This window comes from Manis javanica, chromosome 18 (assembly GCF_040802235.1).
Source record: "Manis javanica isolate MJ-LG chromosome 18, MJ_LKY, whole genome shotgun sequence".
Lineage (NCBI taxonomy): Eukaryota > Metazoa > Chordata > Mammalia > Pholidota > Manidae > Manis > Manis javanica.
The window spans coordinates 488,286-502,130 of record NC_133173.1 but is presented as its reverse complement, the minus strand read 5'-3'; the positions used below and the strand labels follow the sequence as shown (position 1 = coordinate 502,130).

General features: G+C 58.3%; 1 protein-coding gene across 10 annotated transcripts in view; it reads left to right on the top strand.

Moving 5' to 3' along the window:
* The window catches only part of RASGRF1 (Ras protein specific guanine nucleotide releasing factor 1), a 123,335-nt gene extending 109,776 nt beyond the window's left edge, over window positions 1-13,559 (top strand). For 5 of the 10 annotated variants that reach the window (XM_073227262.1, XM_073227261.1, XM_073227255.1 and 2 more), the window contains 5 exons: window positions 478-675; window positions 4,210-4,289; window positions 8,912-9,029; window positions 10,185-10,253; window positions 12,438-13,559. In XM_073227262.1, the coding sequence (XP_073083363.1) occupies window positions 478-675; window positions 4,210-4,289; window positions 8,912-9,029; window positions 10,185-10,253; window positions 12,438-12,530 (558 nt within the window). In that variant the 3' untranslated portion in view covers window positions 12,531-13,559. The other 5 variants (XR_012127224.1, XM_073227257.1, XM_073227258.1 and 2 more) reach the window with 5 other exon arrangements.
* Window positions 13,560-13,845: the final 286 nt, after the last annotated feature.

Sequence of the window (13,845 nt, the reverse complement as noted above, 5' to 3'; positions counted from 1 at the left end):
ACAAATGACTTTGTCAAGTTCTCAAGAAAGCTCCCATTGCATGTTTTATTAGATTTCACAAAACTCATATTAGTTTTGAAAAATGACATATTTATATTCCTGTTTGGGAGTTTCATCTTCTTCATATTTAGGCCTTTTCTAGTCTTTGGTAACTTCTTTTTGCATGGCATGTAGCATCCTCTGTCATACTCATTAATTCAAGTTCCTACGTAAATTACAGATTCCCACTGGTATTTTGAATATAATATATTTTTCATTGTATTCTCTAGTTATTGCTGATATATAGGAGCACTTTTCATTTTTGGATATTGAATCTCTAATTAACCACCCTGATGAGCTGTTAGCTGTTCTAGTACTTCTCCTGTATATTCTTTTGGGCTTTTCAGGCAGTATACAATCCGCAAGTAATGGTAACTTATCATCTTTACAATATTTACTCATCTTCCTTTTTTCTTGTCTTATTGCATGGTCTTAAAGATCAGTAACTTGATTGCTTCAGAAATCATCCGCAATGAAGATATCAATGCAAGAGTGAGCGCCATCGAGAAGTGGGTGGCTGTGGCTGACATATGCCGCTGCTTACACAACTACAACGCTGTGCTGGAGATCACCTCGTCCATGAACCGGAGTGCGATCTTTCGGCTGAAAAAGACGTGGCTCAAAGTCTCTAAGCAGGTGCAGATGGGAAGGCTGGCACCATTGCCTGCGTGGGGCTGGGCTGGTGCTGGGCAGGGAGACTGGAAGGCTGGCTAGTTGGTATCCTTAGATGGGCAAAGGGCAGGGTGAGGGCCAACACTCCCAGGTGAAACAGAGAACCTCTTCTCCTATATCACATGGGACCGAGTATCAGGCCCACAAATGTGGCACTGGCACCAGTGTGACTTTATTCCCACTCCAATAACTAACACCCCAAGTGGGAAGTGTAAGTGACTGTTGGTTCCAGCACCCTTCTCGAGTTGGGATGAAAGGCTGTTGGCTTCGTGGAGACCCCAGTCCAGATCTGCAGGGTTGCTGAGCTGCTGGTCAGGTGATCCTTCAAGTCCTATCCAAGGATTCAAATTTCACCAACCATTCTGGCCACCAGAGAGTGAGCTGGTCCCTGTTACCATTGGTTAGTGGTGTTCTTAAATGCGGGTTTGATCATTATTCATCCAAACATGATTCTAAAAAACCGTAGGGTGGATTCTTCCTCGGGAATAAAGTCCCCTGCAGTGAGGTCATGAGGGGCAGCTCTCCTGAAAATGCAGAGAACACGGGATCACTCTCTTGGTGACTTGGACGCCCCAGCCCCAGCCTGTGTGGGCAAGAGGCTAGGCAGGCAGCACCAAAGGTGCGTAAGCCCCCAGAGGCACCAATGACTTGGCAGTAGTGTGTGTGGTCCCACGGCTGGGTGGGCTGTGGGGATCCAGGGCCTCGCTGGGGCCTGTCTCACCTGAGCCACTCTGGATTTGTGTGCCGTGTCCCCCTCATTGTTCCCTTTATTACCTTACGTTCACCACCCTCTTCGTGCCATTGGCCCCCCAAGCAAGCACAAGATCCATAAATCCTCCTACTTAGACAAGCAGCCCAAATCAGGACAGCCCTGGGGCTTCTCCACCGCCCTCCATGGCCACCAGCCACTCTGGCTCCAGACCACAGCAGGAATGCAGGGCACATCCCAGCCAGGCTGGGCCTCCTGCTGCTTAGCATACAGAGGTGCCAGGCTTAGGACAAGGACCGTGGAAGATGTCAGTCCTATCAGCGGGATCCTGGAGAGAGCAGGCTGAAGGCGTGGGAGCGCAGGCCTCGGGCACACCTGGCCACATGCGACACACGGTGTCATCAACTGACGTCAGGCCGAGCAAGGCTGCTGCAGAATCTGACTCCCCCTGGGCTTGTGTGGCCTGTCGAGCTTCCGGTAGGGCTGTGGCAGAGCCCGAGGGGCCCATTCCAGTAAGAGTATTTGTTCACCTGCCACTGGAACGATGTCGTTTCCAGAGGCCCTCAGACAAGGCTCGCCTGCCCACCACACCGGGGACTCTGAGTTGTCGGCTTTGTTCTCCAGCCCTTGTGAGGCTGGGCAGGAACCACCACTGACCACCATCTCAGAGGCAAGTGCAAAGCAGGGGCAGTTAGAGGTCAAGGCCTGGGACCTGGCCTGCATTCCAGGATGTCACTGGGGTCAGCCAGCTCGGTCCAGAAATCAACGCTGCCTGTGGCAGCACTCCAGCCTGCACCCTCTGTGGCAGACTGCGCCCTGCGGCTTCTCCCTGCCCGTCAGCACAGCACCCGGCTCCCAGAGCCTCCCGGGGCCTCGGCACAGCCTGCTCCACCCCGGCAGGGACAGTTTGCTATCTCTCTGCAGGTGGACACTTGTGACCCACCAAAATGGCCACATTTCTCAGAGGACCTTTAAATGTAGCCTCAGCAGCTCCAGTTCATCATCCCCTTGAATGTGCTGGCCCAGAACAGAAGACCTTACGACCAGCCCTTGGCAAGAGCCAGGCAGCCGGTTTAGTCCGGGACATGCGGCCTCCAGTCCCCCTTTCTTCTTTCACTCCTCTCCCAACCTCTTTGAGAATAAAAGCTGTCCCTCCAGAAAGGGTCTGACGGCGCCCCTCCACGGGCTGACGGGGGTGGCAGGCGGCCTGTGTCCCCTCTCTGCAGGGCGGTTCACTGCAGCCAACCCTCTCTGCAGCTGACCGTACTCCCGGGCCTCTGGGAGGGAGCGCCCTTGGCCACCCAGAAGCCCTCTGTCTGGAGGCCCCACAACCATCTTCTTCCCAAAGCAGGCTCCTCGCTTGGTCTCTGGCTTCAATGATCGATTCCAAGGCCCCCTTATTCCTGCCCACTGGTATCCACACTCCACAGAGCCCAAGCTCCCGTGGGCATCAAAGGCAGGCACTCCTGGCCCCACCAGAAGATGCTTGAGCTGCTTTGGGGCAGAACACACTTCTGAAGCAGCAGATGAGAAAGCCCGGTGGCCTCCCAGGTTGCTGGGCTCCTTCCTGGACAGTCAGGGCCTGAAGAGGGGCGCAGATGTGGAAGGAATCAGTCTGACCAGTGTCACCGTCAGGGACCTGGGCGCACCTCCCATCCTCCACGTGCAAAGGCAGAGACCCAGCTGGGTGGGAGGCCGGTGACTTGCCCAAGGCCGTAGGTGGTGGGCCTCTGTGCACTCGGCCCTCAGCTGGCCTCGGGCCACATCGGATCGTTTCTCTACAGGGGGTGGGAAGGAAGGACAGCAGGGACGCAGGTCTGGGAAGAGTGCGCAGGACGGAGCCTCCGCTCCTAGCCTTGCCCCCCCGGGCGTGTGTCTCTCTCACCAGACCCACAAGGCATTTTGCTCTGAGCAGGGCTGGTCACAGGCGAGACCAACAGAGCCTCCCAGGCTTTCCCTTGAAGAGCTCGCAGCTCTCCTCCACCGGAAGACTCGGAGCGTCATTTCTGTGGGCAGGTCGCTCAGACAGAAGCCTGGCCCGTAGATCAGGGGTGCGCGGGACCCAGTGGCCAGTGTCCCGCTGGTCACCTGCTGGCCACTGGCCTCCAGTGCTGTTTCTGTCTCATGCCGAATCTGAGGACCAGAACTAGAACGAGGTGTGAATGAGGACCATGGACGAGGGGGTGACGGGCTCCCCAGGCCACACAGGGAAAGGGGCCCAGGGCCAGACTCCACCCAGGGCACCGTCACACCACCTGGTCCCCGGAGACAGACTCCAGCCTCCGCAGCCGCCCCCTCCCGTGTGGGTGGGGCCTGGGGGCGGGACCCTCGGCGTGGGGCTCGCTGCTCGATGGGCAGTTCATTCGCCTTCTTCTTGGTGCTGAGATGTGGGTAGTGTTCCTGGCGTGTGAAAGGGAAGCTGTGGGGAGCTGGGCCCAGCCTTTGGGTACAGCTCAGACCAGGACACCCACAGAGGCCCAGCCCTGCTCAGGGTACGGGCTGCTGGAAGCCACCAAGCCCCGAGCCACCGGATCCCGCGGTGTTTCTAGGGCCTGAGACGGGGCTCAGGGCCCTCACGCCCCACCCCTACGTCTCTGTGTGGGCGCAGCGCAGGAAGCGAGACCCCCGCCTGACCCTTAGCTCAGGGGCGAGGGCCCCGGGCCCAGGAAGTCCCGCGTCTGCCCTGCCCGGTCACAGGGTGGCGCACAGCGGCGGGGAGGCGCGCGGGGCTGCGCTGGGGCCTCGGGCCTTGATGCCCGGGGATTCTGATCGCTTCTGATTCCTTCTAGACAAAAGCTTTGATTGATAAGCTCCAAAAGCTTGTGTCATCAGAGGGCAGATTTAAGAATCTGAGAGAAGCTCTGAAAAAGTAAGTGTGTCACTTTGTCCCTGTCATTTTTTAAATTGTAGAGCCCCATCTGGCTGGAGCAGGAGGCCTGTCTGTCTGTCTGTCTGTCCACAAGACCCCTAGACACCCAGGGTGGGTCAGCGGTGTCCTCTGTTGTCTGCCAAAGAAGCTCCAGAGTTTGGGTGGTGGTCCCGAGGAGGCGGGGGGCCTGCAGTCCCGAGCGCGGGGCTGTGCTGGGAGCAGGGCCCAGGTCCCTTGATTCCAATGTGCACTTTACGCTTTAATATTTCTGATGTCGGGATGTGTCTTTAAGTCAGTGTGTTCACTTCATACGATTGGGTTTCCTTTTTTCTTGACAATTAGTCACCCAAATTGGAGTGCATTTCACAGATGATGGCATCTTGGAATCAAATAAATGGTTTTACCCATAAGTGCACCTTACAGTTTGCAGAGCGTGCCCAGCCGGGCGCCCGCACCTGCATCACCACAGCCGGTCAGGCGGGCTCTTCAGCTTGCACCCTCTGCACTCAGGTCGGGGTGAGTGCCTGTCACATCTAGACGTCACCAAATATGCCCTGGGAGGCAAAGTCGCCCCCACTGGTAACCACCACGCAGATTCTCCCATGACAGGGAAACTAAGGACTCATGGGTGGCCCAAGGACGCTGGCCGTGGTGACGGAGCCAGGCCTGCGCCAGGGCTGGGGCCTCCCACAAGGGCCCGGCAGCAGTGACTCGCCCGTTGGCACCTGCCGTGGTCGCACACCGCACAGGGCAGGGGCTCCCACTCCCATTAGGCATGTGCCTCGGGCCTCTGCACAGTCTCTGCCTTTTTGCAGACCGCCTCCACTGGGCTCCCGTGGAAGCCTGACCACGTGCCCTGGGCTGACCTCACTCCTGACGGGCTACTCACTGAGTCTAGGAGAGGCCCTGGAGGACCCCAGGGCCCCGGCTCCCTCCAGAGCCCAGAGCTGCCCCCTCCCATTTGAGGGATGTGATCACTGCCAGCATGGGGTTCCCCCACGTCTGCCCCCAGGCCCCAGGGTGGCTCAGCACCTCCAGGTCCTAGCGTGGCTCACACACTGCACACCCCCCGCCGGCCCGGCTCACTTCTTCCTGCACCGGGTCTGCCCTTTGCCACTGCTGTGACCACCCCCATGTGACCTGTGCCCTCGGACAGGTGCTCTGCCATCTGCACCGCGCCTTCGCCAGGTTCCCCACGTCCCCTGTGCACCGTGCTCGGGGGGCTGCCTGCCCATCTGCCTCCTGCACACGGCTTCCTGCCGTGATCCCCGTTCCTTCTGGGCCCCACCCTGACGCTCCCTGTCTCAGGATCCCCGGGGGCCTCCATCAGGGCCTCTCCAGAGCCCACACGGGTGCTCTGGGGGCTGAGACCTTTATGAAAACCAGGGTGCTCCCCAGCCCTGCAGAGGAGGGGTTGTTGAGCCGGGGCAGGTGTGTCGTGCACCCTTTCTCCTGCAGGGTGAAAATTCTTGCAGAGCCGTGCTGTGTGACCACTGGGGGTCTGTCTCACCAGGCAGGGAGCTGGTACCTGGACAGGGAGCCCCCAGTGGGCCTCACCAAGGGTCCTTAGCCCCGTTCATAAGGGCCACGCCCCCTCTCAGCCTGTCATTTAAATATTTAGTCTTATGCAGGCACCCAGGCTAGCAAGTGGCCTTACTGCGTCACCCAAACCCTGCATCCCTGCCACTCTCCTGAGTCCCCCTGGCTGCCCACAGCCCCTCCTGCGCCCTCTTGGTCCCCGGCCCCTGAGAGTGACCATCTCCCGCCTCATTCCCCACACCTGCACCCTCACCCCTCCCAGCCTCCCAGCGAGTAGAACCTTCCCACAGCCCCGTGCAAAACTTCAGAGGAAAGTGTCTCCAGCCTTTTGGGGTCGATTCTGGTTTTGCCCATCCCATCTGACCAGAACCCCGCACATATCGCATCTGCACCTTTTTCGTTAATTTGAACAGAAAGTCCTCTATTTAGAGGAACACGGGACCGGCCCCTGTTATGGGCTGCTGCACTTAGGGCCAGTGTCCTTTGTTCCCCAAGGCTCAGGCTGGGCAGCCAGCGGACCTCCAGGCCCTGCCTGCACCCCCCAAACCTCTCCGTGTGCAGGTGGTGAGAGGCTGAGCTCCAGGCTTCAGGGGCTGTGGCCACGTAGCAAAGCCAGCGGCCCAGCGCCTGCCTCCACCATCCCCCAAACCCCTTACGTTTACCAGTGACGTGGCTACTGAGACAAAGCAGCTAGCATCCAGGCGGCAAAAACAGGCGGGGTTCTGAGCCCCACCCTGACTCCAGCCCCACTGCTGTTTGTTTTCCAAAGTCTGAACAGTTGATTTCCTTGCGCCACACACCAGACCTCGGACCCTGACCCCAGGGATTCCAGCCCGCAGTGCCCAGCCCCAAGACCCTTGATCTCTGTTATCCCTTGTGTGGCACCACCTGGAATGTCTTGGTAGAGAGAAACCATAAGTGTGAGGGCCCAGCAGCCACCGAGGCCCTGAAGCCAGCCCGCCCATGATGGGGGGATGCGTCCGGGTGCTCAGGAGACCAGAAGCAGCTTCTGGAATGTGGGTGGGCACTTTCGTCTCCCAAAATCATCATGGCCAGGCATGTGAGGGGCCTGCCAAAGAGGCCACCCCTAATCGGCATTGCTGGGCAGGCCCAGGGCAAGGCTGGAACCCACCCAAAATGGGCAGATGACACACCCACTGGGCATTTTGCCTACACAAGGCCTCCACCAGCAACGGCCTCCATTCAGACTTGGTCTAGCAGGAGCCCCCTTCTGGGACACCCCAACCCCTTTCCCCTCTGCCCCCCACACTGGCCACTCCAGCAACCCTATGTGTTAACCAACGAGGCTCTGGAGTTGCGACGTGTCTGTGCGCGTGCATGCATGCACATGGGGGGCTAACCCTAGGCTGTCCCCAGGGTATGTGTGCATGTGGTCTAATGTGTTCATGTGTGTATGTAGGCTAATGTGTGTGTCCCCAAGGCCCCTCCCTCCCCATGAACTGGTACATGGGTAACAGACTGCAGCCCTGGGGCAGTGATGACACTTGCACATGACTAGGGCACCGGCTGCCCCCTTTCGTGGGGTCCTGAACCCCAGTGAACACCAGGACATCTGCCTCAGTGATCAGCCTTCCTGCTGGTCTGGCTGGTCAGAGGCGCAGCAGGGCTCTGAAGCTCTGCAGCCTCCCCTTGTCCAGCCCCCAGGCCACCTAGCTGCCATCTACTCAGAGACCGTGCAGCACTGGGGGTGGGGGGGAGATGGGAGTGCCTAGCAGTTTGCACTGTCCTGCCCGAGACCCAGAGGGTCTGCTGGCGGCCAGTGTGGGTCCCCTTTTAAATCACAACCCGCAGTAAAAGTATGTGCCGCTGTGGGGCCCTATACACAAACACATGCGTGCATAACAGGACTACTCAGTTGCACAGTGACACACACCTTGTGTCCACACAGTGAGCCCAGACATTCTGTTCTGTGCCGCCTCTTTTTTTTTTTAATTTTTAAGTGAACTGGCTTCAACACCCCTGAGAGTCAAAGACCTACCATTTAAAAGCACTTATGTCCTATTTCCCAGGCCGCAGGTCATGTCCTTCACGGCTTTGCCACACCCAGTGCCAGCTGTGTTTGCATTTACTGAATGGCCTCTTTAACTCACTTTTTCCCCAAAGTAAATTTAAATGGGAAGGAAAACTCCATATCATGGCAGTGAGTGGGAGACCAGAATAGTGGGTGTAAGTAAGTGCAAGAACCGTAATAAGTGAATACAGCAAAAACCCTGCATTCTAGCTGGATCCTGAGGTCCACCAGCTCCGGTCCTGTGGCCTGTGAGACGAGCTGGGGGAGGACTGCAGGGTGGTGGAGGGTGTCGGCCATGGTGCCAGAAGTGAGCTTCCTCCAGCACCAAGGGAACTGAAGTCTAATCTCTTACCACATGTTCAATTCATCACTGCGTCTATTAAATATACTTAATGCAGTACCTAAAATCCACTCTCAGACCACCTAAAATGTCTCAACTGTCATGAGCTCTGCTGTAGGAGGGGAGCCTGGGCAGCAGAGAGGGAACCGGCCCAGGGCCACGTGGCGAGCAGAGGGCAGAGCGCAGGCCTGCCCCCGTGCTGCATGGCCGCTGACAGGTGAAGGTGAGAGGGCAGAAAGGAGGGTCCCCTGCGCCCGTGCGCTGGGCCGGGAGGAGACAGAGCACCGCGAGGAGTTCCCCAGCCCGCCAGACGCGTCGCGCAGTCAGACCCTCGCCAGCCCCTGCCCGGAGGCGCCAGAACGGGCCCCGGCTCCAGAGCCACAGAGCGGAGACCAGCAGCCCACCCTCCGGGAACTACTCCCCAGAATGCTGCCCCCCAGGTGCCCCATCATGGAGGCCACCACCCAGCCTGTCCCCCCACTGCCCAGAGCACCTGCAGGAGGGTGACCTCAGAGGACACCCAGGGACCAGGTGGCTGGGAGGTCCGGCAGGGCCAGAAACAGAGGCGGAGGGGCCGCAGAGCAGAGCCCAGGCCTGGAAAGGGCAGCTGGCAGGCACCGGGTGGCAGGGAGGGGAGGCATGACCAGCGGAGATGCCCCAGGCCCCGGGCTTCTCCAGCGGTAAACTTTGTTGATGCCATTTTCCTCAAAGCTGTGACCCTCCCTGCGTCCCTTACCTGGGGATGTACCTCACCGACCTGGCCTTCATCGAAGAGGGGACGCCCAATTACACGGAGGACGGCCTGGTCAACTTCTCCAAGATGAGGATGGTAGGCCCCCCCCCGGGGCAGGGTGGGGACGGAAAAACCCAGCCCTGGGCCCTAGAGTCTGCCCCCCCAGGCCCACCTGCTCAGGGGGCACCGGGCTGCAGAGCCACAGAGCAGCCCCTGCACTCAGAACCCCGTGGCACCAGAGCCTGCCTTCACCTTTTAGTGCCACCCTCTGATAGCGGGCACTCCAAGTGCCTTACGGATGAGCGGCCTGAGGCTGGGAGGGCCCCTGAGCAGCCCGAGGCCGCCCCACAATAAAGGACAGGCTAGGCCAGGAGCCAGGTGAGTCTGACCCAGGGCTGTGTGGTCACTCACACCTTAGCCCTTGTTCATAGAAACACCTGCTTTATGGGACCCAGCGAAGTCATTACACGGCATCTCCCGTGCCAGTGGGTTTCAGCCGGCCCCAGCCTGGGCCGGGAGGCGAGGGCCAAGGGGAGCCCCTCTGAGCAGGGGCCAGCACGGAGCCGACCATGCCCTCCTCGCTCTACCCAGGAGCCCTGCTTGTGCAGGGTCTGTGCAGGGGGCGCCCACCTACGATGCTGCTAAATGGAGAGGGTCTCTGTCAGACCCAAGCCGCAAACACCGAGCTGGTGACCAGGCGGGAACCCCTGTGTGTGGGCTGCACACAGCAGGAGCATGGAGAGTGGCAGATACCTGAGCTTGTGATGGGGCCCTGGGCACTGTTATAGGACTTTGGCCCTGGGAACTGTTATAGGACTTTGGCCTGGGAGCTGTTATAGGACCTTGGTCTGGACACTGTTATAGGACATTGGCCTGTGCACTGTTATAGGATATTGGCCCTGGGAGCTGTTATAGGACATTGGCCTGGGAGCTGTTATAGGATGTTGGCCTGGGAGCTGTTTTAGGTTATTGGCCCTGGGAGCTGTTACAGGACATTGGTCTGGACTGTTTTAGGCTGTGGTATAGTTTGCACTGCTGATCAGAAGATATGTTCACTAGGTCACATAGCACCACGAGTCACCCTTGGGAGCAGAGAGCTGGTTCAAAGAAACTGTGTGCCTTGGGCGGTATCCCAGGAGGTGATATGTTTGCAAATTTGGAGGCTGACTTCAGGCCTGTGGTGCCCCTTCTGTCCTGCAGAGGAGGACAAGGGCATCGACGGTCTTCTAAACCTCTCCTCTCTGCTCACAGATATCTCACATCATCCGGGAGATTCGCCAGTTTCAACAAACTGCCTACAAAATCGAGCACCAAGGGAAGGTAAGCCACCATGTCCTCACAGTCACTGGGCTCTTGACAGGTGCTCTGCGAGGCCACCTTCCTTCCCTACTTTCCCCTGTACACCCGACCCCTTTCCTGGGAGCTGTTATAGGACATTGGCCCTGCGACTTGTGCTGACCTTACTCTCTTTGCACCTGGCCGTCCCATGGCCCACAGTCATGTCGCATCTCCCCCAAGGCAAGAGGCAGCTTCCCAGCCCCTCTGTGAAAGGCAGTAGTTTAGTTAGAAAACTCAGTCGGGAAGGGCCCCCAGCGAAGAGGCCCCGCCACCACGTGCCCGCCCAAGGAGCCTGTGCCACTTCCCAAGCCCACAGACGCAGCCGACTTTTCTCTGCAGTGCCCAGGCTCTCTGCTACTGGGCTCCTTCTGTTTTCCATAGGAATGTATCTCAGATCATTTCCAACTGAGGCAGAAGTGTCCTCATTCTTAACAGCTGCAGAGAAATCCACTTACTGAGCCAGAGCTGTATCTACATTGATAGAAAAAACCCCTCCGAACGTCCAGGGAGCAGAATGTGTGCATGAGAACGTGAATCGGGCTTCGCCCTGGTTCACTTGTGCGAGGCACGTGGGGGGACCCTGGAGGGGCTTCCTGGTCGGGGGCACATCTTCCCGTCAGAGACGTGGTTGGGTCCCAGTGGGACGTGCACCTGGAGTCGCAGACAGGCCTGAACGTGGCTCCCAGAAGGATCTGGAACCCCGTCCCAAGCACAGTGGAAGCTCACACAGTTGGATTAACTTGCATTTTTAAGAGGTGGCTGGCATATGCAGAGTGGTGGGCACGTTAGTCCCTTCTGACCTCAAAGCCTGTGCCGTCAGCCCCATCTCCCGACTCGGGAACCGGGATTCTCTCATCCGGACTCTGCCTCCGGATCCCATAGCCTCCCTGCCCAGCTCCTAGCCTGTGGATCCGCAGTTCTCAAGAACACCCAGCCCCAGGCACGCCCAGGCACAGCAGAAAATGGAGCTGTCGCTGTCTTCCCTTCCGCTTTGCCCGTGACACATTTACCCGGCCAGGATCTGTTTTCTGCCATGTCCCATGACCTTGTCGTCTGTCCTGTGGCTCTAGCCGGACAGCAGGGTAACCGGGATCACTTTCCCGGCTCTTCACCAGCCCTCCCGCACGGCAAACCCTGAGCCCGTACTGTGTGCCAGGTACCGATGAGGCCCGCGCCCTCCCCTGAGCTCCTCTGCCTCCTCTCGTGGGCCTCGTTAGGGAGCTCCCCCTTGGTGTGCTCGCCGTGGATGGAGCCAGTGAGCCTGCGATCCCCAGAAGGTTTGGGTGTCAGGATATGCCCCGGAAAGCGCTGTTCACGGTACCCTACAAGCTAGGTGTGAGACTGGCCCATTTCACCGGGCCATCAGGTCGCCACATCTTTACCTCCCCTGTATCAGAAGCCGCCTCCTGGAGGCACCGGGTGTGAGCCACCCCACGCGTGGCCACGGACCTGGGGCGGGCCATCGGCGTTCTGACCGCGGGCCCTGCAGCAGCAGAGCCACTTAGCCAGACACCACCGGGCAAGAGCCAGTTTTCCCCAAGCAGTATCACAAGATTCCCGAACATCTGATAAGAAATATAATTTTTTTTTCTTTCTGCTCTGGGTTTCTGAATGAAACCTTCAGTCTCAACAACTTACAGATAAATGAGCCTGTGAAGGGCTCTGACGCGGGGGCTGCCCAGGGGCTCGGCTCTGCTCGCCCTGGCGGGAGAGGCGCGGGAGGGGGCAAACGATTTGACCCACAGAGGACCTTCCCGAGCGTCCCCTCCAGGATTTGGTCCCAGGCTCCTCCCCAAAAGCCCCCCGGCGCGCTGTCATCCTAATGCCTGAAACACGGAGAGCCGTGGCCACCCGTACACCCACTGCCTAGGTCCCACTGCTAACATTTTAGGGTTTGTTTTTCTTTAAGACGAGTCCAAAACACTTCATCTGGTGCTCGGCCCAAGAAACAGTCAAGAGTAATCTTGACCGTGTGTGATTTAATATCACTAGGAAGAGAAATACTAGGTCAATACTGAATAATAACAAAGGCCAAACGCTGTGTGATGCATCCCCCCCTGTGCCGGCCGGGCGCCCCTGCCTGCCCGCCCTGGGGTGCCTGGCTCCTGGGGGCGCTGGCGCGGTGGTCCCGCCCCTGCTGCTTCCTCCTCCGTCCCCCCCCCGCAGGTGACCCAGTACTTGCTGGACCAGTCCTCCGTGATGGACGAAGAGAGCCTCTACGAGTCCTCTCTGCGCATAGAGCCGAAGCTGCCCACCTGAGGCCGCCGGGGGTCCCGTGGACACCGACATGTGACGCTGTACATAGCCGGCCATTTCTCGGGTTTTCTTCAGTGTGTGCTTCTGCGGGAATAGCAGTCCGCCCTTGTGCTTAGACTCCGTAGCGCCGGAATACGAATTTATGCACCACGGAGACTCTGCCCACCCCTCTGCCCCCTGCCTCCCGCCTCTGCAGCCTGTTTCCGTTCATCGACTGCACCTGTCTGGCCCCCTCGCCCCCACGCCAATCTCCTTGGACACAGCTGGCCCAGGGGTCGGCCGCCCAGGTGCCCTCTGGCATGACCACAGAGACCCTCCAGTCTGGCCGCCCACAGATCTCCCTGCTGATGGCAACCCGCTCTCCAAGCTGCTTTTCCGGCCACAGTGCGGGCCTCGACCTCGCCATCTCCCCTCCCCCAGGTGGAAGGGGGCATTCCACGCGGAGGCCAGCGCGTCACCCCGTGCTGCAGGGCCAGCACCAGGCAGCATGAGCAGCCGTCTCCGCGCTGGGCGAGGCCCTGGGACGTCCCGAGGAGAACGGACACGGCATGCCCAGCATCCCCTACAAGGCGGGGACACTCGAGTCGTCGCAGTTCCCCTTTTAGCCGCCGAACAGTCACTACAAGCTTACGTTGAGATGCTCAAAGTCTGTATGCCTTGTGAATATAGTCCCACACTGTAGAATTAGGAATCCAATAACCAAGTGTTTTTACTGCATATACTGTAGTCCTGTCTGAACACCTTCTAGCAGGAATATGGTACCGTAGTGCTTATTCTGTGAATATCGCCACCTATTTTTTACACTGTACAGTATAGAAAACACAGGTTAACTCCTAAGTGGCAGGCATGCTCCACGTCAACCAACAGATGACTTTTGCTGTGAGCAACACCTGGTGATACAGGACAACTCGATTTCAAGTCCTACACTGTTTTGACTTACAGCTTGTTTGGAAAAAAGAAATTTCCATTTTTGTAAAAATATATGTTTCCTGATTACCTCTTGCTAATAAATCTATTCTATCTCAGGGTGAATGGTGAGTTTGATGGTTTTCATTCAGTATTTATTCAATGAGGTCCTGGTCCTTACCAGGCTCTGGGCTGGGGCCAGGGACCCAGAGCGACAAGATGCAGCCCTCGCTCCCTGGGGACGCCGTCCGATCAGGCGCCTGCTTCAGTTTTATCTGCAGCACCGGGACGAATCACTCCAGAGCTCCATGGCTTAGAACAGTTTTCATTCTCTTTCTCTGGGTCGCCTGCCCCCAGCTGGTGGGGGCTGCTCGGGGTCCTTCACAAGGGTGCAGAGACAGCAGCTGGGGCT